We start from the raw sequence: 24,449 nt of genomic DNA on the forward strand, positions 1-24,449 counted from the left end.
GATACCGAAAAAGAAAGGGACCTATTTGAAATTCTGGATAAAAATAAAAACCTATTGAGACATTAAATCTAATATATATTTCGAAAGGATACAGTTTGTGAATATTTTATTTTAACTATTATTATCTACCAATGTTATTATTACTATTATTATTATCTACCAATGTTATTATTACTATTATTGGAACCTATTGTCTATATTTTTTTTTTATAATAATTAATGTATTTAAAAAGTAACTTCGAAATACTTTTTAAAATTAAAAGGTAAAATAGAAAGAAAATGTCAATACTTAAATATTATTATTTATGTATTTATATGCGCGCGAGCGTTAGGAGGAAGAGGAAGCATTATAAACCGCGGGATGGATATAGCGGCAAGATTTGATTTAAGAACGAACTCTTTCTCTATAGAACAAGAGCATTTGCCTCACAGTTATTGGTTCATTCATTTTGTGTTTGAGCAATTTAGAAATCCTGATGTTGAATGAAGGTAGTTGTCTCCCCACGATGGATCTGCTACGGTCGGAGCCTATGCAAATGGCTCAATTGATCATTCCAATCGAATCAGCTCATCGAGCCATCTCTTACCTTGGCGATCTCGGCCTCTTCCAGTTCAAAGATGTGAGACTTATTTTCATTCCTCATTGCTCTTGTTTTAGATTCCTTACTATGAATTCTGAACCTACATTACCGTGATTCTTTTGATGCTCTCAATCAATTTTTTTTCAATTCTGTTTTGATGCCTTCATTTCTATGCATGTTATTTGTTTTTTACATTTGACAACTGTTTGTTTGGATTTATTTTCCAGCTCAATGTAGATAAAAGTCCATTCCAGCGAACTTATGCTTCTCAGGTGCATATAAAATCTCTACCTGTGCTTGCCTTTTGGTTACGTTTTAAATAGTAAAAATCGTCTGCGCATTTGTTGTGTTATTGAAGAGGTCATAACTCTAATGCCGCGAGATTTCGATAAACTGCCATATTTTGATGTCCTTACATTACGTGATAGCCTAATTGATCTTGTTTTTTCTTCAGTTGACAGTAATTTTTACGATTCACATTTTTGCTGAAAACACGAACAGAATTGTAGATATATTGTTTTTCTAAATGTAGATATGTCATATATGTTTTTCATTTTTTTTATTTTTTTTTATTTCAATAGGTTTTGGACGTTCAGTTATGTTATGGTAAACCTGTAATGAAAATTGATTTCTATTGTTGCTATCTTAAGCACCTTAGAGAATTCCTTCAAAATATAGATTGATAATCTTAGGACTTATTTATATTAAATTAACATAGAGTGAAATTGATTTGGATAAAACTAATTTTGAATTGTTGAGCTGATTGGGGATGTGTTCAAATTGAAGTTCATACATCTGGAGGGGAGTCACAATGAGATCGTTCTCTCTGTCCCTTTCTCTTTGTTCCAGAGGTATTGGTGAGGATCGGTGACAGAGTATTATGTCTTTCTGGAAACTTTAAGCTCCTCCATTAATTTTGGTTTTGTATGGTAATGCAAATTATTAATGTTGCTAAAATATCCCATGTTTGGTAGTCCTAGTACTTTCAACACTTTGAAAAGTTCGTAACAGAATATATTAATTCTGATACACCATATTTAATGGAAGTGATTTTGATTTACTGAACTGGAAAACTTATCATTTTATCTTCTAGATTAAACGATGTGGGGAAATGGCGCGTAGGCTACGGTTGTTTAAGGACCAAATGTTGAAAGCAGGCGTGTCACCCTCAACGAGCTCAGCAAGAAAGGATAATGTTGATCTGGAAATTTTGGAGGTCATTACATTCTATGAAACTTTTGTCACCCGTTCTTCTTCTCATGAATACAGTATCAAGTAATAATTTTTTGTCCATGTTTAGGTTAAACTTGAAGAACTTGAAGCTGACCTCCTTGAGATTAATGCAAATAATGAGAAGTTGAAACACACCTACAATGAGCTATCGGAGTATAAGCTTGTTCAAGAGAAGGTATGCTTTGCTAAGTTCTTTCACTACCACAAATGTCATAATCACTTCTGATAATTTGGTTAACTTTGCTGTTCATCTTTCTGGTGTTTAAACTCTATTTAGAATGTATAAGCGTTAACTTTTGGTATATTATTATGGTTTTTTTCTGTCTACATTTATGCATACTGTTAGTCCTTATTCTTGGGTTTGTTTTCTTTTCTTTCCTTGGCTGGATAAGAAAACTGCAATCAAAGTGGTAATGACTTTTTTTGATTTATCATTTCAGGTTGGTGAATTTTTCTCTTCAGCAAAAAGTAATGCCGTAGCTCAACAGAGAAAGCTTGAAGTCCAGATAACTGTTGAAAGGTCTATTGACAGCCCATTACTATTGGAACAGGTATAAGCTGCAGCTTTGTATTTTGTATTTGTTACTTTACAGATTTGTTCTCTTTCTCACGCTTGGTAAATTTATGCTCAGGAGGAGACGTCAACAAAGCAAATTAAGCTGGGCTTTATCAGTGGACTTGTTTCAAGGGAAAAATCAGTTCCTTTCGAAAGAATTCTATTTCGTGCTACTAGGGGAAACGTGTTTCTCAAACAGACTGTGGTTGATCATTCTGTTCTTGATCTTTCGTCAGAGGAGAAGGTTTAAATTGTGAAATCTAAGTCTTAAGCCTCTTGCAATTAGATATGTAATATAGTACTAGATCATCTAAGCTCCTCCTTTTATTTGAAAATATATGAATTAACAGAGACGAACCTGCTTTGACATAATTGTATATATAATTACTTTTTTCTGATTATGGAAATGTACTCTTGTTTTGCTACCACTTCTATCTTAGCTTTTTGGTCCATACAGTCATAGCCTCCCTTTTTTACAGGTTCATAAAAATGTATTTGTCGTCTTTTATTCTGGAGAGAGTGTTAAAAGTAAAATTCTGAAAATATGTGATGCTTTTGGAGCAAATCGTTATCCTTTCTCAGATGACTTGAGTAAACAACTTCAGACAATAACAGAGGTAAACTTAATCTTTAGTTTTCGATTTCCGTTTAGTTTTCAGTTGTTGTTAAGCTTAGATTTCTGCTTAGTTTTCAGTTGCCTTTGATTCAGTTTTCAGCTTCAGATTGCTGCATGATAAGTTCAGTATAGTGTACAAAAGAAGGAAAAGGCAAGGTAGTTAGTACAACTGTAATCAAACATCTGTAACGGACTGCTATAAACAGTCATAGGATTGATGAGAGGGGACATGTTTTTGAGGATTAGTGAGTAGAGGTTTTGTGTTGATTATAGGGATCTTAACAAAATTACAATTTCTAACAAGTTTCCTATTCTAGTCAAAGAGGAATTATTAGATGAATTGACAGGAGCAACTATAGTTTTCATGTTGGATTTGAAATCTGAATACCATCAAATCCTTTGAGGGAAGATGATATTGAGAAGACTACTTTTAGGACTCATGATGGTCATTACAAATTTCTAATCACACATTTGGGTTGACTAATGCTCCAACCACATTTCAGTCACTAATGAATAAGGTACTCAGGCCTTCTTTAAAGAAGTTTGCTTTGGTATTTTTTGACATTATGGTTTATAGTCCATCCCTTGAAACTCATGTTCAACACTTGATGAAAGTTCTAGCAGTGCTTCAAGAAAACCAACTGAAGATCAATAAAAAGAAGTGCAGCTTTGGCCAGCCTAGTTTGGGGTACTTGGGATTGGGACATATTATTTCAAGTCAAGGAGTATCTGCTGATCCCAAAAAGGTGGAAGCAATGTGGAAATGGCTTGTTCCTAAAGGTGTTAAAGCTTTGAGGGGATTCTTTGGGTTATTTGGATATTATAGAAGATTTGTGTAGGGGTTTGGTAAAATCGGAAAACCCCTCACACAATTGTTAACAAAAGAAGGGTTTAAATGGACTATAGCGGCACAACAAGCTTTTGACACTCTCAAAGGGGCTTATTCTCAATTACCAATTCTAGGTTTTCCTCACTTTTATGAAATGTTTATCATTGAGACTGATGCATCAAGCAAAGGATTAGGAGTTGGGTTGTTACAGGAGGGAAACATCTAGGGTTCCTAACAACCTTGTCCTCGAGATGAAAGTCTAGAAACCGATCACGTATGGTCCCTTCATCTTCCCATGTGGCGCCTTCGGGGCCTTCCATTTGCCATTGAATGAGGAGCTGAGAAATTGAGGTCCCATGGAGCATAATCATTCCACTGTCCAAGACTTTAAGGGGACAACAACTGGGTTGTGGACCTTGTAGTTCGGCTAGAAGGTCCTACTCTACCTGATGTGTGCCTATGGCTTGTTTAAGTTAGGAGACATGGAAGATAGGATGTTTCCGAGCCGTGTCAGGCAACTGAAGACGAAAGGCTACGAGGCCTACTTGTTTAAGCACCAAAAAAGGACTATAATACTAAGGTGCCAACTTTGGGTGCAGTCTAGTAGGCATAGACAACTGTCTATGGGGCCTGATCTTCAAAAACTCTCAATCCCCAACCTTGATTGAAGATGGCCTCCTCTTTCTATTAGAAAACTTGACCATGTAATCTTGTGCCCTGCCTAGATGATATTTCAACTGAATGAGAGCCTTATCTCTAGCTTGGAGATCCTGTGCCATAGCATCAACTGCGTTTCCCCTGGAACAAAACGTGTGATTGTAGTTGGGGCTTAGCCATAAACAATCTCAAAGGGTATGCATTTGGCAGACCCTTAGAAACTGGTGTTATACTAGTATTCAGCCCAAGGAAGGACATACACCCTACCCTTTAGTTGCTCAGAACTAAATCATCTCAAATAAGTTTCTTTTGGTGGTAACATGTCTTATGTTTCTTCAATAGTCTATGTCGACTGTGTAATTGTCAGTGATCTCGATCAACCTTGTTATTGTGTCTGTTGTTTAGTTGTTTGTTTTTTTCTTTTTTCTTATGGAAGTTTAACTGTTTTTATGCAATGACTTAAGTGAACTATTTTTTCCGAAATTGCTATTGCAAGGAAAGACGAATCTAAGTGGTGGGACAATACTTATATTATAAATTGAATTTGTATACTGATAGGATATGTAATTGTAGGAACCTAACATATACTGTACTTATATAATAATAATAATTATACACACACACATATACACACACACACATATATATATATATATATATATTATAGAGGAAAAAGATAAGCAGACACCCAACAAAATTTAAACACCCAAACACCTTTATTATATTATAACTAACTAAAAGGTGTTGAATTTAATGAGAATAAAAAGAAACATAAAATAGTAAACCATGAGTGTTGTTTTGAGGAATTGATAGAGTATTCAATAAGAATGAGTGTTATATTTATCACTATTCTATTATATTTTATGTAGTGAAAAAGAGTAAACTTATGCATTTTTAAAGTTTTTGAATATTTAGCTTATATTCATAATACAGATAGAGATAAAGGTAGAAATAAATTTACTCTCAGATCAAAACCAATTTTATTGGTTAGGATAAAGATGAATTTAGCTATTAAGACCAAAAATATTAGCGATTACTTAGCACTAATTTGTATAAGACCAAAAATATTAGCGATGTAATGGGAGTTGTAGACAAATTGATGTCAAATACATAAAAAGTTCATTCAGAAGTAGTGAAGTGGATTTTGAGATATCTATAAAACACCAAAGAAGTGTTTTATTTTCGTAAAGGAGAACTAAAAATACAAAACTATGCAAATGAAAACTTTGGAGGTGAAGTCAGTCATCAAAGAAGTACCACTAGTTAAATTTCTACGATTGATACTACAATTATTACTTGAATATTTCATATACACAAGATTTTTGTTAACAGAACTAGGATTCACTCAGAAGAAAAATACCTTGCACAATGATAGCCAAAATGTAATACATATGTAAAAAATTTGACATTTCATTCAATAACAAAGTACATTTGTTTTTGTTATCACTTCATCAAATCTTTTCTTGAAAACGAGGTACTAACATAGAAAAAGATTCAAGATAGTAACTATTGGCCTACTGAAGTTTTGGTATGCAAGAATTACGAACAAAAAATGATGGTTGTATTGATCAAGGTATAAAGACAAATTAAAATAAGCGTGAGAAAAATTGTTGAAAGTTATCAACAAACATTGTTTTAATGTTGAGAGAAATAAGGAAAAACAATAAAAGGGAAATAATTAGAGCTAAGTATTAGGGGAATAATGTGCAGAAATAAAAATTGCACTCTCATATAAATATCATCCATTTACTTTGTAAATTAATCAGTTTCAATAAAAGAAAATAACAAGAAAGAACATTAGTGAGAAAAAACATTATTTCGTATATAACTATTCATCATATTAGAGATTTCGGATTTTATGATGCGAGCTTCTTCCCACTTCCCCAAGCCCAAGTGGTTGGTCTACTTTATCCACAGTAGCAGAGCCCTTCATAGACTGATTACAGAAAATAATTACTGTGTACTATGAACTTTATAGGTTTCAGGAAGACTTTCAGAATTGAAGACTACAATAGATGCAGGATTGCTTCACCGGAGCACTCTATTGCAGACAATGGCAGATCACTATGAGCAGTGGAGTCTTAAGGTTTGGTTTATTTTACATCTAGTATCTGTATGAGCAGTGCATAGACAACATACTATTTTATTCAAGGTTTTTTTTTTTTTTCGGCTTTGTTACTAAGCTTCTGCAATTAATTTTCATTTCAATGCTAACTTTTCCTTTCTTCAATTTTAACTCATAGCTGAAGAAGGAAAAATCAATTTATCACACTCTAAATATGCTTAGCATTAATGTGACAAAGAAATGTCTCCTTGCAGAAGGTTGGTGTCCTGTTTTTGCGACAAGCCAGGTCTTCCCTTGAACTATGAATTTAATTTCTGATGCATTGTGAAGAAGCATACATGTAATGCTGTTTTTACTGGCTGGCATAGCTAATTAATTTGATTCAATACTTGACAGATTCACAAAGTGTTGCAGCAGGCAACTGTGGAATGCAGTTCTCAAGTTGAGGCGATATTTCAGGTCTTAGAGACAAAGGAATCACCGCCTACCTACTTCTGCACAAACAAATTCACTTCTGCTTTTCAAGAAATTGTAGATGCCTATGGGTAAGTTATGTGGCTCTCAGCATGAGAATTTCAAATTTCATTCCCTCTCTTTTTAAAAATAATCCCTAGCAGGTAATGACGATCTGATTTGCACTTTTATACGGGTCCTCTCAGTTGTTACAACTTCTACTCATCTGTTTATTTGTTTTATTAAACCTGAGAATATATTTGGAAAGTGAAATCACTACAAAATTAACTTGTATCTATAACAAAAAATAGAGAGAGAAAAGAGAACAAAAGGCTTGTTGTTATTATTACTGATACTGATACAAAAGTATTACACTATACTTCACACATAGACTTAACGTGTGTATATAAAGGAAAGGACATGCATGAGCAGTTATTAGATATTTATGTAATATACCACCCCGTTAAGTTTAGCACAACCATAAGTTTAGCACGAAACAAATGAAACATGGATGATGCCAGAGGTTTTGTGAAGATGTTTGCAACTTGAAATTTTGAAGGCAGATGTACCAGACTTAGTGTTTTCTTTTGAACATGGTCTCTAACAAAGTGGAGATCTAGTTCAAAATGTTTAGAATGTGAATGTTTTATTGGATTTTCCGCTAGCAACATTGCTCCAAGGTTGTCAATGTATAATGTTGGTGTAGGTATGGAGACTCGAAGCTCGGTGAGCAACGAAGACACCTAAATGATGTCTGTGAGAGTGGAGGCAACACTTTTGTACTCAACGTCTGTGGTACTTCGAGAAACTGCTTTTTGCTTGTTACAAAACCATGAAACCAGAGTGAAGCCAAAGTAGATGGAGTAGCCAGTAGTGGAACGTCTGTCATCTACATCAAAAGCCCAATCTGAGTCGTTGAACCCAACCAAATGAAGATCACAAATAGATTGAATGATAATGCCATGATTGGATGTACCAACAAGGTATATAATTATTCTTTTGACAACTTTCTAGTGATGTTCTTGGGGAGCTTGCATGTATTTTGGACGACTTTGTTAACTGAGTAAGCGATTTTTGGACGTGTCAATGTGATATATTGAAGGGCTTTAACAATCATGCGATATTCAGTAGGATCATAGACAGGGGATAAGCCATCTTTGCTGAGACGTGAAGCGGAGATCATGGGAGTCTGTTGAGGTTTGGCATGTAGCATGTAAACTTTTGAAAGAAGACCATGGATGTATTTTGTCTGAGAAAGGTTTAGAGCTCCTTCTAGTGTCCAGGAAGCCTCAATCCCTAAGAAAAAATGTAATGGGCCTAAATCTTTTAGTGCATAGTTAGTATGAAGAATGTGAATAAGGTGTTGAATAGCAAGCAAATTATTACCTGTAATTATTATTTCAACATAGGTTAACACAAGCAAGGTATTGTCATTTTGAAAATGAATGAATAAGGAAGAATCTTACTTTATAGAATGATAACCAAGAGAATTGTTGGGAGTCCTACATTGACTAGAGATAAGGCCAGTTTAGAGTATATATGTGCGTGCAAACTTCACTTTACGAGCCGATTTTGTGGAGTTGAGTTAGGTTTGTGGACTTTAAACCTAACTCAACCCTACAAAATCGACTTGTAAGGTGAGGTTTGCACCCACAAATATATTCTAAATAACTCTATTCAATGTGTGAATTCCAACACATCCTTCTCACGCCAATGTATATACCAGGAAGTGTGTTGGAAGTCCCACATCGATGACTATAGATAAATCCACATCGATGACACCCATTTCGAACATTCTTGACAACGAGTTAGCAACTTTATTATCTGGACCAGGTTTGTAAATCACCTCAAACTGATATCCTAACAATTTTGCTAGCCAATTTTGTTGAGCTTCTGTGGTGATTCTTTGATGTAAAAGGTGTCTCAAACTCTTCTGGTCTGAATACACCTTAAAACTCCTTCCAATCAGGTATGGTCTCTAATGTTGGACCGCCAACACTAATGCCATTAGTGCTTTCTCATAGGCTGACTTGTTTAAATTAGTCGGTGACAAAGCTCTACCAAAATAAGCTATCGGTTGTCGGTCTTGCATCAATACTACTCCTATCCCTGCTCTTGAAGCGTCACACTCAATTTCAGACGGCTTAGAAAAGTTAGGTAAAGCCAATAGGGGAGCTTGAGTCATCACCTTTTTTAATTCCTCAAAAGCCAATAATGTTGCGGGGCCCCAATGGAATCCATCCTTCTTCGTCAATTCAGTAAGGGGCCTAGCAATCTTTCCATAACCCGCAATAAACTTCCGGTAATACCCCGTTAGCCCTAGAAAACCCCTCACGCCCTTGACATTGTGAGGAATGGGCCAATTTATCACACTTTTAATTTTTTCTGGATCCACTGCCACTCCCTCTTCAGAAATTAGATGACCCAAGTATTCTACTTGTCTACTCCCCAAAGCACACTTTTTTCTATTAACCATGAAAGTTTGTTTACATAGCAACTCAAATACTATAATTAAGTGCTTCAAATGCTCTTCCCATCCTCTACTGTAAACTAGTATGTCATCAAAGAATACTAGTACAAACTTCTGCAAGTAAGGCTTAAAAATCTGATTCATAGTAGACTGAAAAGTCGCAGGGGCATTTGTCAAACCAAATGGCATCACTAAAAATTCATAGTGACCCTCATGTGTCCTGAAAGTCGTTTTCTGAACATCTTCCTCCGCCATGCGTATTTGATGATATCCGGATTTCAAGTCTAGTTTAGAAAAATAAGTAGCGCCATGTAACTCATCCAATAACTCCTCTACCACCGGAATTGGGTACTTATTGGGAATTGTGACTTTATTCAGCTCTCTATAATCCACACACATGCGCCATGAACCGTCTTTCTTCTTAACAAGAATTACCGGGCTGGAAAAAGCACTAGAGCTGGGTCTAATAATTCCTTGTTTCAACATCTCTCCAACCTGTTTTTCAATCTCCTCTTTATGATGATATGGGTATTGATAAGGTCGTACACTCACTGCTTTCGCTTTTGAGTGCAATGTAATGAAGTGCACCACATCTCTGCAAGGTGGCAGCCCCTGTGGCTCTTGGAATACTGCCGAAAATGCTAATAAAATCTGTTGAATATCTCCAACTTGTTTCTTAGATAAACTTTGCTTCAAAGTGGACTTTTCTTCCAAATTATTCTCCTTCACCAAACTCTGTAAAGATGTTATTGACAATATCTGTTGCCCATGTTTTCTCAGTTTCTGACCTTGTAGTTCTATATATTTTTCCTGCCAAAAAATACTCAGAGTCATCTCCTCCCAATCAAAAGTAACCTTCCCAAACCTTTGCAACCAAGAAACTCCCAAAATCATGTCCATGTCTCCCAACTCTAACACATATGGCTCCACCATAGTAGATAATTCTCCTAGTTGAAATTCCAATTTCTCACATTTCCCCACCGTAGACACCCGGTGCCCATCTCCTAAACACACCCCAATCTGCTTTTTTTTGTCCACTTCCAGCTCCAGAGCAGCCACTACATGAGGAGAGATGAAATTGTGACTGGCCCCACTATCAATCAACACTCCCAGGGTTACTCCATTGAGACGACCCTTTATACGCAAAGTGTAAGGGCTATTTCGACCACCCCACGGTACTTCAACTTCTGCGAACAACCCCATCGAACCACACTCTAGGGTATGGTCATCTTCCTCTTCTCGCATCTAACTCGCGATAACCTCCCCTGCTTCGTTTACTGTTTCGTCGTCCACTAACACCACCATTCGCAGTTGTTGCTCCGTGCATCGATGCAAGGGGTGATATTTTTCACCGCATCTAAAACAAAGCCCCTGAGCTTTCCTGTTCATCAGTTCAGAGTAAGGCAAATGTTTCGTGCCACGATTTTGGTCGGCGGTTGGAAAACGATCACCAAAAACGCGAGTGCCTTGTGTTGCCGAGCGCGACTCGTGAGGGCTCGAAGCCGCTGCCGATAAAGGTTTAGTTTTTATGCTCTAGGTTAGGCTTAACCCAACTCCTAATTTCCCCAAATTTGGGCCTTGACCCGACCCGGATCCAAACTTCTCTCCCTGACCCGTACCCCAATCTCGATTGCTTTTCCAACCTCGTACTCCTCCTCCACGCTGAAATCCCTCTCCTTGCAATTCTGCTTCCACATCTCGAGCCAAGCGCATGGCTTGGAGATGATTCACAGGGTTGAAGGTGCGAACCCTCCATCGAATCTATGATCGCAATCCTCCAATAAAATAACCCAGATGTTGCTCCTCTGGTAAACGAGATACTTGAGAGGAGATATACTCAAACTCTGCCAGGTACTCATCTGCGTTACCCGTCTGCGACAAATCTTTCAACTCGTCGAAAGGATTATCGCTAGTACGACCACCATAACGACCGATCAACTCCCTTTTTAACTTGGTCCACGACAACCCCACTTCTGCTTCTTGTAGAAGATTGAACCAATAAATGGTTGCACCTTCCATACTTAATTTGGCTAATCGGACCTTCACCTCCTCTGTTGATCCTTGCACTTCAAAATATGTCTCTGCCCTCATAATCCATCCTACTGGGTCAGTACCATCAAATGATGGCAATTCCACCCTCTTTGCTGCCATCCTAAACTCTGCTCCTGAATCCCTACCTGAAAATGGAGATTCTCAATGATCTCCCACTTGCTCGTTACACAACTTAGTCAACTCTTCCAACATTAATTGGCGAAATTCCCCTAACGTCTCCTACTGACACTTCCATCGCTAACAATCTCTCCTCCAATGCTTCAACTCGGTCGGACATTTTGGGTGGCATGGACAACAATGCTAGCTCTTCTCGGGATCCGGTAGGTCGGACCAATGATAGAAACCAAACAATTACTTAATATCAAAGTTGTATTATTCAGAATATTATGTAGTAAAAAGATGATTGAGCTGAAAGCTCTACAACCACAAGGGAAACCCCAGAGTACCTGACTCCTCTAGAGGATTATTCTCCTCCTAACCAACTCACAACCTCCTACTCCCGTACCTCCTCCACACTCTCCCTTCTCTCTCCTATAACAGAATTCTCCCTTCCCTGGATTCTAGACACGTCATTCTCCATCCTAACTAACTTCTCTTTCTTTTCCTAACCCCATTTTCTTTCTTCTGACATAAACCTTCCATATTTTGGGCCTAATTGTTCCTTCTATAATTGTTCCTTATTGAGTCATAGGCCCATGTGCACTTCCCACCATATGATCCTTATTAGGAGTCCTATAAGATCTTCTTTGCTCTTCAAAGATAATTGCAGATTTTTGTTTTCTAATTCTAATATTGATTCCTCTGTTTCAGCTAGGTCGCCATCTTCCTATATGCCAACTGAGTCACCATCTTTTTGGCCCACCGCTAATAGGAGTTCGTAATGTCGGAGATTGCATATATGCTCCTATCCTTATTTTTCTCCACACTTAAAGCAAAGCCCCTTTCGGCTCATTTCTTGTAGTTTCGCTGGAGTCAATCTTCTCCCTTCCACCAGCTTCTTCTCCCCTAGAGCTTCAGAATTAGATTTTCCTCCTTTTTCCGCTATGGGTTTCATTGATTTGCCGCAAGATGAATCCCTCGGAATCTTCACAAAGCTACCCTCCTTATGTGGCCAACCTTTCTTCTCTTCCCATCTGAAGCCTCCTCTTGTCATAGCCACGTTTTCCTCTTCCAACAATAAGGCTCAATCCATCAATTCAGATATAGAGTTTATGTCATACAATTTGCGTTCAACCCTAATCTTCTCCTTCAAACCTTTAAGGAAGATCCCCCTTTAACATAATACGATTTGCTCCTCTCAAAGGTGTTGAAACCATTTTGAATTGTCTGCGATACTCCATCACAGACCCAGTTTGTTTCATGCTCAACAATGCTTCAAATGGGTTTTGAGCCAACGCAGCTTGGAAGCGTCGGAGCATCATTGTATTGAGTTCCTCCCAACTTCAAACCATAGCCTGATCCTCCCATCATTGGTACCAATTCAGGGCTTGGCCTTCCAAAGCTACCATCATTGCATCCAACTTCTCATTCTCCAACTCTAAATTTTATTTAAAGTAGTGTTCCACCCGAATGAGCCAACTATATGTGTCATCTCCATTGAACACCAAAATCTCCATCTTCTTTCCCCCAAAATCATACACCCGAGGTGGACTCTCATCCCTTCGTGGAGGTTGCGATTTGGACACCGAACAGTGACTCCCTTCTCGCCTCCTCATCCGTAATCCTTGTCCGACTTCGTGGTCTTTGGGATCATCGAGAAAATTGATGTCGGTTTCTTTGTAGCAGGATCTGCTTGATCTCACTAAGCTCTGATTGCTAAGCTTGAAAGCTTGGTTCTACACTTTCCATTCTACCCTCCATTGTATATCGTGTGATAACCACCAAGCTCCCGTGATCAAGAGCTCCGATGCCAATTGATAATTACTAGCAATAAAATCAACCAAAGAAAATAGAAATAGTTGTTGGATTATAGAATTTGGCCTGATCAACATGATTTAGGACCAAGTGAGATGTTGATACAATATGAAATAACAAAATTACAAAAAGAAACCCAAGAATCTTTTCTTTCCCATCTCTTGTTTCTCCCCCACCTTACAACTATAAGCATTTTCCCTTGTAACTAACTCACATGTGATGCACTATCAAAATATCAAAACTACCAACTGTGTAGTTTCAGTTATTTTTCTCCTCTTGGGTTTTGATTGGCTGCATCACCCTTGTATCTCCTTCTATACACGTATTTAAATTAGGGCCTTCTCTATTGGGAAGTATCTGTCACTAACTAAGGACTTTGAGAATATTGTGTCTGCAATTGAGAAGTTCAAGGACTTGACCATGCTATCGGTTGAAGAGCTTGCTGGTTCTTTGGGGGCACACGAGCAGTGGAGGAGAACGTTGTTTGAGCTACTTGATTAGGTACTTTAGGCAAAACTTGACCTGAAGGGAGGTGCTTGAAACACTCGAGGTTGAGGTGGTCCTAAAGGAAGAGGCTATGGACGAGGAGGTTGTGGCCAAAGTGATGGTGGTAGTGATTTTGAAGACGACAAGGAGCAAACGGGTGAACGAAATTGGCATGGCCTTGGAAAAACAGGGAGACCGAGGAAGTCGGTCAAGTAAATCTAATGTTGAATGCTATAAATGTGGCAAGCATGACCATTGTGCAAAGGAGTGCAGGTTGGTCAAATGTTATTGTTATGGTAAGACCGGTCATATGGCAAAATATTATCAAGATGAGGGAAATGAGGAGACAAATTTCCTTACTGAGGAATTCAATAAAGAAATTGGAATTCTCTTGATGGCAAGAAGCCCAGACGCTGACCTGCCAAGCTCAGGTGCCAAGTTGCTATGTAAGAACTTGGAAAGGGAAAATAAAACTCAAACAGTCCACAACAGTATCATGACAAGTTCGTGGACAGCTGGGTCAAAGAATTGAACCTCTTCTTCGACATACTCCTAAGAGAGAAGGACCGCAAGACGAAGCTTTGAGAAGAAGCGGAAAAGTTGTTGTTGTATAAACAAAGAGACGTATCGAAGTTGAAAACGGAGTGAGATTCGGTGTTGAAGAGCTCTCGAGAATCATGTGCGGCTGTTGAAATGTTGAAGAAGGAGATTGAAAAGGTTGTTGAGACTTTGACAAAAGAGAATGCTGGTGTTCGTAAGAGTTTGAATGTGGCTCTGAAGGAGTTAGGGGATAAGCAGCATAAGGCTGATGAAGTTTTTAGAGTCAAAGGTGAAATAGAGGAGGTGAAGGTTAATCTGGAAAGTGAAATTGTTGATTTGAGAGTAAAAGAAAATGAATTGAAGAAGTCGGCCAAGGTATTGAATGAATTCACTCATGGAAAGCAGGAAAAAGTGAGCAAAACTAAGTTCAAAGAGGTTCTCTCTTATATTCTCTTGGGTATGGCTGCTAGACTGAAGGGTGACCCAATTGTGATACTTTTTGCATTGATGGGGAAGATCTTCTGGAATTTGTTAATGGTTTGGCTTATGAAGCAGAAATGGCATCTATATTCTCTCAGATTGAATCCCCTAACAAATCACTGCATGACCATATAATTGAAGCTCTTGGCAAGCTTAGTGTGGAACAAGAAATTCCTCCTACAGTAGATTCTTGGGTTTTAAGTCGCATTGTAGAATCGGCACTGCTATCTCAAGATAGATATGGTTTGGATAAGCCTGTTTCTCAAGAGACATTTTTTCAGGAATTTAAGGTAGTGGCATTGGTTGTGGCTAATTGTCTTAAGGAGAAACCACTCATAGTTGCTCATAATGAGAACACCTTTGATGGAAGTGGTGTTAAGAGACTACTATCCAACAAGTTTGAATTGGACAAGACTTTGAACTCAGCTTTAGAGATTTTGCCTAAAAATCAAAATGGAAAGATGTCAAAAGAGTATCTACAAGTGGCATTGGACATGTGGCTCCATCTAATGTTTTACCTTCTCTGGTGTGGGTTAATGCAGTTGGAAAAGTTTGGATGAAAGATAGAAGACACATTTAATTTTGAGAGTTTTGTTAGGATAAACTTAAATATGATAGATTTAATTGGATTGTTTATTTGTTTAAAAGTTCTGTCACTTTTAGAGTGCAAGAGTCACTAGTGGTTATGTTAGGTTCCTGGGTTTGAAACCTAACTAAGAACACAAATTGTAGGTAGAAACAATAATGGAAGAATGGTTTTTTCTATTATTCACCGTAAAAGAATCCTCTTTACAAAGAATGGGTTGGGAGCATAACCTCTCTCTACAGGCTAAAAACCTGACTTTACACAAAATACACATGATACCCTCTACAGAGTTATAAGAGCTCTATTTATAGCAGCTCTGACCCGCTCCCCCTTTTACAACCGACACCCCCATACCCTTAACTTCTAAACCCAATCTATCCTATTATCCTATATCCTAACATTACATCCCGCTGCAGAACAACCTTGTCCTTAAGGTTGGAACCGAAAAACTTGATTCTTGGCTCCTCTTCATCATCTTGTTATCATATGAAGGGAACCCACTGGCTACTGCCCACCAGTTTAGGTCTGGAGGCTTGGGTGGTGGTTGAAATAAGAGACAATTTATGGGACCATCTTTGCGTCTTCATTATTTCCTTGAAGGTGAGGAGCTTCCTATTCTTCCTTGTAAAATAACTTCTTTTACCGCTCGGCTCGCTTTCCCATGCCTTTCTACCGTTCGGTTCCTGCCGTCCTCTTGCGTTCGGGTCCGACAGTCCTCTACCGTACGGTTCCGGCAGTCCTCTATCGTACGATTCCAGCAGTCCTCTACCGTACGGTTCGGGTAGTCCTCTCACGTTCGCTTCCGGACGTCCTCTACCGTTCAGTTCTGGCAGTCCTCGACCGTTCGGTTCCTTCAGTCCTCTCGGGTTTGCAGCTTGTAGTGCTAGCCCGTTCTGTTCCGGCCGTCTTGTCACGTTTGGCTTCGTCAGTCCTCTCCCGTTGGGTTCTAGCAGTTCTCTACCGTACGGTTCGAGCAATCCTCTCACGTTCGCTTCCGGACGTCCTCTCCCGTTCGATTTTGGCAGTTCTCGACCGTTCGGTTCCGACAATTCTTTCATGTTCGATGTTGGGACGTATTCTTCCACGGTTCCCGACTGCTTACTGGCCACTCCCCTTTCAAAGATGGTACCCCCGTTCCATTCTCCAAATCGTAGCACCACTGCCCCCTTCAGACCTTCCCAAGAACGATTCTTGGCTTTCTCCTTCTATGCTCTGAACTAGTAGTCAGCGCTCCGCTCCATACTGATGTCAACTAGGCGTACCTTTTCCTCCTCTGCCACATCTTGCAACTCGAAGAACTTCTTTGCCTTAGAGACCCACCCCAACGGATCAAACCCTTCGAAAGTGGGTAGTTCTACCCTTTTCCGCCATTGATTCTGCACCTCCTGGTGATCACCACCCACTCTCCCTCCAATATCCTCCTCGCGCCGTCACTGGTTCTCGTTTACGGAAGTCTGACTTCCATCTGAGTGTCCTTCGTTGTTGTGAGTCTGCGCCCCCATCATCCTCATTATTTCTTGCAAGTCTCGGCGCACTGCGGCGGATTCCGCCTTCATCCCCTCCATCGTAATCTGCAGAGCCTCCAATCGTCTCTCCGTGCTTCCCTTCGTCTTCACTTCGCACCCCATTTGGATCCAACAGTTTCTTGATAACGTCTTGATCCCTTCTTGATCCGGCAACGCTCTGGATAATTCGACCGCTTCTCGATCCGGCAGGTCGGACCAATTTGTTAGGTTGCTGGGTTTGAAACCTAACTAAGAACACAAACAATAGGTAGAAACAGTAATGGAAGAAAGAGTTTTTCTATTATTCACCATAAAAGAATCCTCTTTACAAAGAATGGGTTGGGAACATAACCTCCCTGGTTGAGAGCATAACCTCTCTCTACAGGCTAAAGACCTGACTTTACACAAAATACACTTGATACCCTCTCCAGAGTTACAAGAGCTCTATTTATAGCAGCTCTGACCCGCTCCCCCTTTTACAACCGACACCCCATACCCTTAACTTCTAAACCCAATCTATCCTATTATCCTATATCCTAACAGGTTATTAGACAATAATAAGAAATAAATGGTGTCTTAATGATAGAGTTGATGACTTTATTGGTGAAAAGCCAATATGTAAGTTTATAAATTGTAAGTGTCACACAATGTGACATACACTAGAAGCATATTCAAAAAATATTACTGAGTATCATTTTCCTAACATGATAAAATCTGAACCAGCAATCGATGGCACTATGACCTGGTTTTCCACAGAACTGACATTGTTGTCTAGAGGTGGTAGATGATGAAGATCTGTTTGTGGGTTTGTTGTTCCATCAAGGTTGTCGAGAGGAGTTGCTTGACTGTCGAAAATTGTTGGAACGGTTGGCAGAGAAGTTCTTGTAGTTATTCTTGGACGCAGCGTTGGTAGAAGACTATGAAAGATTAGCATGAACAGAGGATTGATCAGCAAACCTATGACGTTCGAAAAGTTCTTCCTGGAAGGGGAGAGACTAGATATCCTCAACGGTATAAGGATCCATTTTTGAAATGACGGAGGTTACAAAACCTTCGTAATCTTCTGATAATCCATCAAGGATGCATTCGACTCGATGTGTTCTTCGGTTTATATGAGTATCCAACGTGTGCCAAAGGCACATGCATGTGCAGTTATTAGATATTTACGAAATAGTGTCATACTTGGTAGCATGCTGACAGCAACATTTTGTCACTATTTATTCTTAAAATGTGACTGGTACAGATGCATAAACTAACTGGGTATTCATTTGAATTTTTCAGACATTCTACAAAAAGAAATTTTAATCCATCTATGATTCTCAAAAATATTTTCTTTTTCAATTAAAAATGGATATCTCCAATATATATATCACACATCACAACTTAAGCCACCACAAACTTGTATTTCATGTAATTATTATATATACTTTATTTTATACATAATAATTCTTGTAAATTTTCAAGACATTGGAACTGTTGGGAATGCTTCCGCTGGAGGGGAAGTGCACTAATGTGGAAGGAACTCACTCCTAAGGGGGAGATTTGTTGGAATCCAAAGTAGAAATGAGAAAGTAGAGTACTATATAAAGGTGAAAGACTCATTAACCTATTGCTTTAAGGTTTTGGATAGATAGTGGTGTCAGTCTCTTATATGGTTAGACTCATATTTCATTGGTATTGTATCTTCCAAGTGAACCTTCTCCTTGATAGATTGGATTATATGAGTCCCACCAAAATACGCTGCCACCCGAAGCTGAAGTTAAATTCATAGTAGAACATACTTTCAGAAAAGCTGGGGACTGGTGTAAGTTTATCAACTCTTGTAGCCAACATAATTCTTACAGACCTGATGAGAGTGGTGTCAAATGGATTTTATATGATTGAATTAGGATTTATCTTTTCTTTTAGAGTGTTTTTGGTTAGCCGTTCTAGTAATATCTAATAATGCTGAAGTTTTTTCACGTCAGTTATCACGTTATCAAAGTTCAATAACCGATTCTTAGTTGCTTCTAGCTTTATTGATAATCGGCCTGCAACTATAATAATCGTTATTACTTGACAGAGTCGCCAAGTACCAGGAAGCAAATCCCGGTGTGTACACAATTATCACGTTTCCATTCCTTTTTGCTGTAATGTTTGGTGACTGGGGGCATGGCATATGCCTATTACTAGCGGCTTTGTATCTCGTAATCAGAGAGAAAAAATTTTCAAGTCAGGTACTTTACTTATGGTGGTGGATTTTTTGTATTCAATCTGATTGTTTCCTCCTATTATATTTTATGCCAGTATTACTTCTGTTCAATGTTGTTAATAACGGCAGAAACTTGGAGACATAATGGAAATGGCTTTCGGTGGACGCTATATTATTATGATGATGGCACTCTTTTCAATCTATACCGGGTTCATATATAATGAGTTCTTCTCTGTTCCATTTGAATTATTTGCTCCATCTGCCTATGGATGTCGTGATTCTTCATGCGGGTGGTTATCAGTACAGTTTATTTAATTTTATTAGATTTTACTTTTCTCTTAAACTAATTGGTTACATTATTTGTGTGCAATATTTATTTATTCCATTTTTTAGGGATGCTTCTACAACAGGTTTAATAAAAGTGCGTGACACTTATCCATTTGGTGTGGATCCTAAATGGCACGGTACTCGGAGTGAACTCCCATTTCTTAATTCTTTGAAGATGAAGATGTCAATTCTGCTGGGCGTATCCCAGATGAATCTTGGAATCATAATGAGTTACTATAATGCAAAATACTTCGAAAACGATATAAATATCTGGTAACAGCAAAAGACAATTTTTTTTTTTTCAGGCTGTAGTTTATGGTGTTCATTGTTTGATTTTCAAATAATGACTCAGGTACCAGTTCGTTCCCCAGATGATATTTTTAAATAGCATGTTTGGCTACCTTTCACTCCTCATAATTATAAAATGGGGCACTGGGTCACAGGCTGACCTGTATCATGTACTTATATACATGTTCCTTAGCCCAACTGATGATTTAGGTGAAAACCAGCTTTTTTTTGGTCAAAAGCTCCTTCAAGTAAGAAATTTCAATTTGATTTGGATACATTTGTTTTAGCCAGATACCTCGTCTGAACTTCCCACTGTTTCATTGATGTTAGCTTGTGTTACTACTGTTGGCACTTGTTGCCGTACCATGGATGCTAGTACCAAAGCCCTTTCTCCTGCAGAAGCAACATAAAGAAGTACACTCAACCATTACTTTGTTTCTTTCTTTGTCATTTGTAGTAAATCACATTCTAATTTCCATTACCTTGCTTCCTCAGAGGCATCGAGGTCAATCTTACTCTTTGTTGTTCAACAAGGATGATCCTGATGAATCAGAGTCACAAAGTGTTCCCAGTAATATTGATGATGAGTTTGACTTCAGCGAGGTTTTTGTGCACCAACTTATACATACAATCGAATTTGTGCTTGGAGCTGTGTCTAATACAGCTTCGTATCTACGTTTGTGGGCCCTCAGGTATGTGGTTGAAAGCATGTGACTCGGCTTTCTCTTCTTGCACCCCCTAATTTCTTGGTGCACCCTATATTGTTTTCAAATGAGCATTTCACCCTTTGTAAAAGTGACCTCCCAATTACATGCGAAATTTTTCCAGAGCATGATTTTCAGAACAGGGACTTTCGGAATAAATTCTTAAACAAGATTTCTAGAACAAGATTTCTAGAATAAGCTTTTCAGATATAATATTTTCTGGAATGAGTGTTCTGGAATAAACTTTCTATAAGTTATAACACATGGAATGGGCTTGGAAAATAGCTTTCCAGAAGGAACTTTTCTCTGCAATGTGTTCTTCTTCCTCTCGAATGTTCTCCCTCTCTTTTTCTTGCTCTGCAGAGGTGAGGGTAGCCGCAATGGTGCAACGGCGGCAATAGCTATGATGTGATACAGTGAGGGAGGATATTTTAGTCTGTTACTATTATTACGAGTATGGATTTACTAATGATGGGGTGAAGGTAGCAAAAGCCCTATGATTCTGTGAATTTCCAGTGAATCAAAATTAAATGGCTGCTTCACCTGCATCTCCAATCATTTCACTTTGCACCTCCAAACGAGTATATAGGAAACCATCCTCTCATGATTACACAGATCAGTGCCCTCGTGAATTGAGTGCATCACCCCAAGGTTACATTGGATCAAACAATTTGTGGTTGACCAGTTGCTGAAAATGAACTTATATCTAGTAAAACGACGAAGAACAGTAAAGCCTTATATCTAGTAACTCACCAGTCAGTAAACCCACATATCCTGGTTTTGTCCTTGGTACTGCATCAACAAGTTTCAGGATCCAGCCCGTTTTTTGTAATTTCAAGGGTTGGATGTTTGGAAATTCTAGTTTGGGTTGTTAAATGAAAAAAAAAAAGGTGATACGGTTTTATTATCGTCCACGCATTAGTTGCTGCTACTTGTGTTCTACAAGATTTTCTTATCATTTTATTTCAATAGTAACTAGTGTCCTGTAAAAATGGAAAAAGTTTTATTAGATACGAAAATATTTAATATATTGGAAATATAATAAATGGCAATAACACTTCTATTAGATGAACTAGTATCTAACAAAAGAGATTTCACCAAGTCACATTCACATCAAAATTTGTCTATTATAAAATGGTGAACTAAAGTCGAATGTTCATTTGAAAATGTCTATATGTAGTATCGGACAATGCTTCAATTGTTTCTAAAAGAAGTTATCTGTGGGAAAAGTAAACACTTTTGCCTGTTTAATTAATCAGAAGCATTTAGTACATATTTGATGTTCCCCCACATTTAAGATACTTTTACCTCAACCCTTTGTTGTAAACCGTTCTACTTCAAATAAATCATATTCTTTGATTATAATTCTTTCCTTGGTTTCTGGTTTTATTCAGCTTAGCTCATTCCGAGTTGTCCAGTGTTTTCTATGACAGAGTTCTGCTTTTGGCCTGGGGGTAAGTTCTTTAGTCGTGCTTTGGAAAAGTGGTGGGCCATTAAGAAGGTTGGTTATTTGATGCATTAACCCTGAATGTTTCCGTGACCAATGCAGGTACAATAACACTATTATTCTCGTTGTTGGCGTTTTTGTTTTTATCTGTGCAACTGTTGGTGTGTTACTGTTAATGGAAACTCTAAGTGCTTTCTTGCATGCTTTGAGACTTCACTGGGTAGAGTTCCAGAACAAATTTTACGAGGGAGATGGTTACAAGTTCTTTCCGTTTTCATTTACATTACTTACGGATGAGGATGATCTGTAAGGTGCGAAATACCAGATGATTTTCTAATAGATATGCCCCCACACAATCAAGTGGTGTATAGTGTAAAGTGATTTTGAAATTCAATTATTTTAATTGTTTTTACTCGCTAATTCTTCTTGTTTCCAGACCACATTAACATGTCAAATTAATGTAATACACAGTTTATATCTGATGTCATGAGACGTTCAGTTTACCTGTGCTCTTTTAACAGATATCTTTTGCAGTTTACTGCAAGACATTGGAAAGTGACAACGTTAATTGTGAGGACAAATTCATTTCATTCAGGTTACGTGCAATAACTATTGATAACGGTGGGTAATGTTTTGTAGCTAGACAAGCTAGCACACAAAATTGCAGAAAAAGTAAATCATTAACATGGTCATACAGTTTCCTCCTCCATAAAATTACGTCATCCAAATTTACATCCACACTATACGTGTGCCGCTACCATGAGTTGGCATCCTTATATATTTAATGGTTAGAAATATGTATTGCAGTTACAGATGAGACCATCGAGTCCACCCCACATATATTGTGACCTCTGCAGATCTTGTAACATCGGTTTTCTCCCCAGCTCTCCCCCATGAATTCTTTACGATCCAGTAAGGCTTTTACGGAATGGGAGAATAAGCAACAGCACCATAGCCACTCCATGATTCAAATGCTTGCCGCAGATGCATAAGCATAAGAAACCAGCAATATATGTTACATAAAAACTGCATGGATAGCAACTGTGCCATGAAAAGAAAAAGTCAGTGTTTATAGATTTAATATCTTATTATTGGGGATGGAGACGATCAAAGAACTGAAAATATCCTGCAGATATTTTAGCATTTTCTTTTGGGGGTGGGTTTAGAAATATTACGGAGTCAAGAAAAGAAACAGCTACCTGCAAGGAGCATTCTTCACTAGATTAGAACAAATTTGTTCTTCATCAAGGGAAACCACGCTAAAATTAGCAACAGAAGCAGCGATTTTGCTCTTGTCAAATTTGCAGGGTCCACGGTCTATTCCAGTGTAAGGATAATCCCTTTCTCGCATTCGTTCACCAGCCTTGAGTGAGTACTAAAATGCGGTGGCCATCAACTCACCGTTACAACCAGAGTTGCATGCTCTTCCGTCTCACAGTAAGAAAGTAGTAGGCACATAATTAATTCGAAATATTTTTTGAAAAATCCAAACCAGACCATTAAGGTGGTTGGTTAATTTTGTTATCTTCTTATCTAACGAACTTGTGTAGAAATTCTAAAAAAGAGTCCATGGATATCATGTTTTAATATATCACAATTGTGGTCAAACAAAGTGATATGCAACTATAGGAAGGACAGATTAGTAATTGGAGGAGACAAGATTATAAGAATAATAAAGACTAACACTAGTAAAAAAAGCGGATTCTGACGTCTCATATATGCCTCGGTTATACGGTAACCGAAACGTACAATGTTATATATCTCGGTTCCTATCCAACCCGAGGTCCAAAAGTCATATTGCTTCGGTTAAGACACAACCGGTGCCTATACACCAGTCTGAAAAGTCTGAAAAAGGACCTGAGAAGTCTGACACGCACCTACTGCCTCGGTTTGCTATGAAACCGATGCCTAATGTGACATCCGGGCACTGACGAGGGCGGGGAGTGACGCCGGTGCAAGAGGCATGGTGCAGGGGGCACAGACAAGGAGCGGCTCCTAGCAGCTTCGGGTGGAAGGGGTACATGGACGAATCGAACATACACCAGAATGAGAGGGATCTGGAGACTGTGTAGGTATGGGACTATACAGTTGAAGGATACCTTAAAGGGATTGATTTGGCTACTCATATCACCAAATGCATTTGCTTTTCGGTAGCCTGACTCATAAGAACTCCATGGTTAAGCGTGCTTAGCCTGGAGTAATTCTGGGATGGGTGACCTTTTGGGAAGTTTTCCCAGAAAGTGTGCGAGTTATGGGGATATTACCTCGGGTGTTTGAGTAACCGAGGTAGTAGCTCAAGTTCATATTTTCAAATCTCGCAGAACCTCCATTTCTTCTTCCTCGTATACGTTGTTCTTGTGCTTTGCTTCCACCGCAGAACCTCGTCGCGCCTCCTCCCTTCGCCGTCACGTTGGTGCCTCACCGATCTCTACCACTGCTGCTGCCATTGGTGCGTCGCCGGTCTCCGCC

The 24,449-nt window shown here is 38.5% G+C and overlaps 1 protein-coding gene and 1 pseudogene across 1 annotated transcript; both read left to right on the top strand.

Moving 5' to 3' along the window:
- Positions 1–391: 391 nt before the first annotated feature.
- LOC108333207 (V-type proton ATPase subunit a3) lies at positions 392–22,462 on the top strand. Its single transcript, XM_017568582.2, has 18 exons — positions 392–620; positions 809–853; positions 1,675–1,797; positions 1,882–1,989; positions 2,255–2,365; positions 2,447–2,614; positions 2,850–2,987; positions 6,451–6,558; positions 6,716–6,823; positions 6,934–7,082; positions 19,086–19,239; positions 19,344–19,504; positions 19,608–19,814; positions 19,894–20,077; positions 20,160–20,243; positions 20,325–20,521; positions 21,928–21,987; positions 22,083–22,462. Exons 1-18 carry the CDS (start codon positions 477–479, stop codon positions 22,288–22,290), a joined length of 2,457 nt encoding a protein of 818 aa, XP_017424071.1. The 5' UTR covers positions 392–476; the 3' UTR covers positions 22,291–22,462.
- On the top strand, positions 10,733–18,611 carry LOC128194932 (uncharacterized; annotated as a pseudogene).
- Positions 22,463–24,449: the final 1,987 nt, after the last annotated feature.

This window comes from Vigna angularis, chromosome 1 (assembly GCF_016808095.1).
Source record: "Vigna angularis cultivar LongXiaoDou No.4 chromosome 1, ASM1680809v1, whole genome shotgun sequence".
Taxonomy (NCBI): domain Eukaryota; kingdom Viridiplantae; phylum Streptophyta; class Magnoliopsida; order Fabales; family Fabaceae; genus Vigna; species Vigna angularis.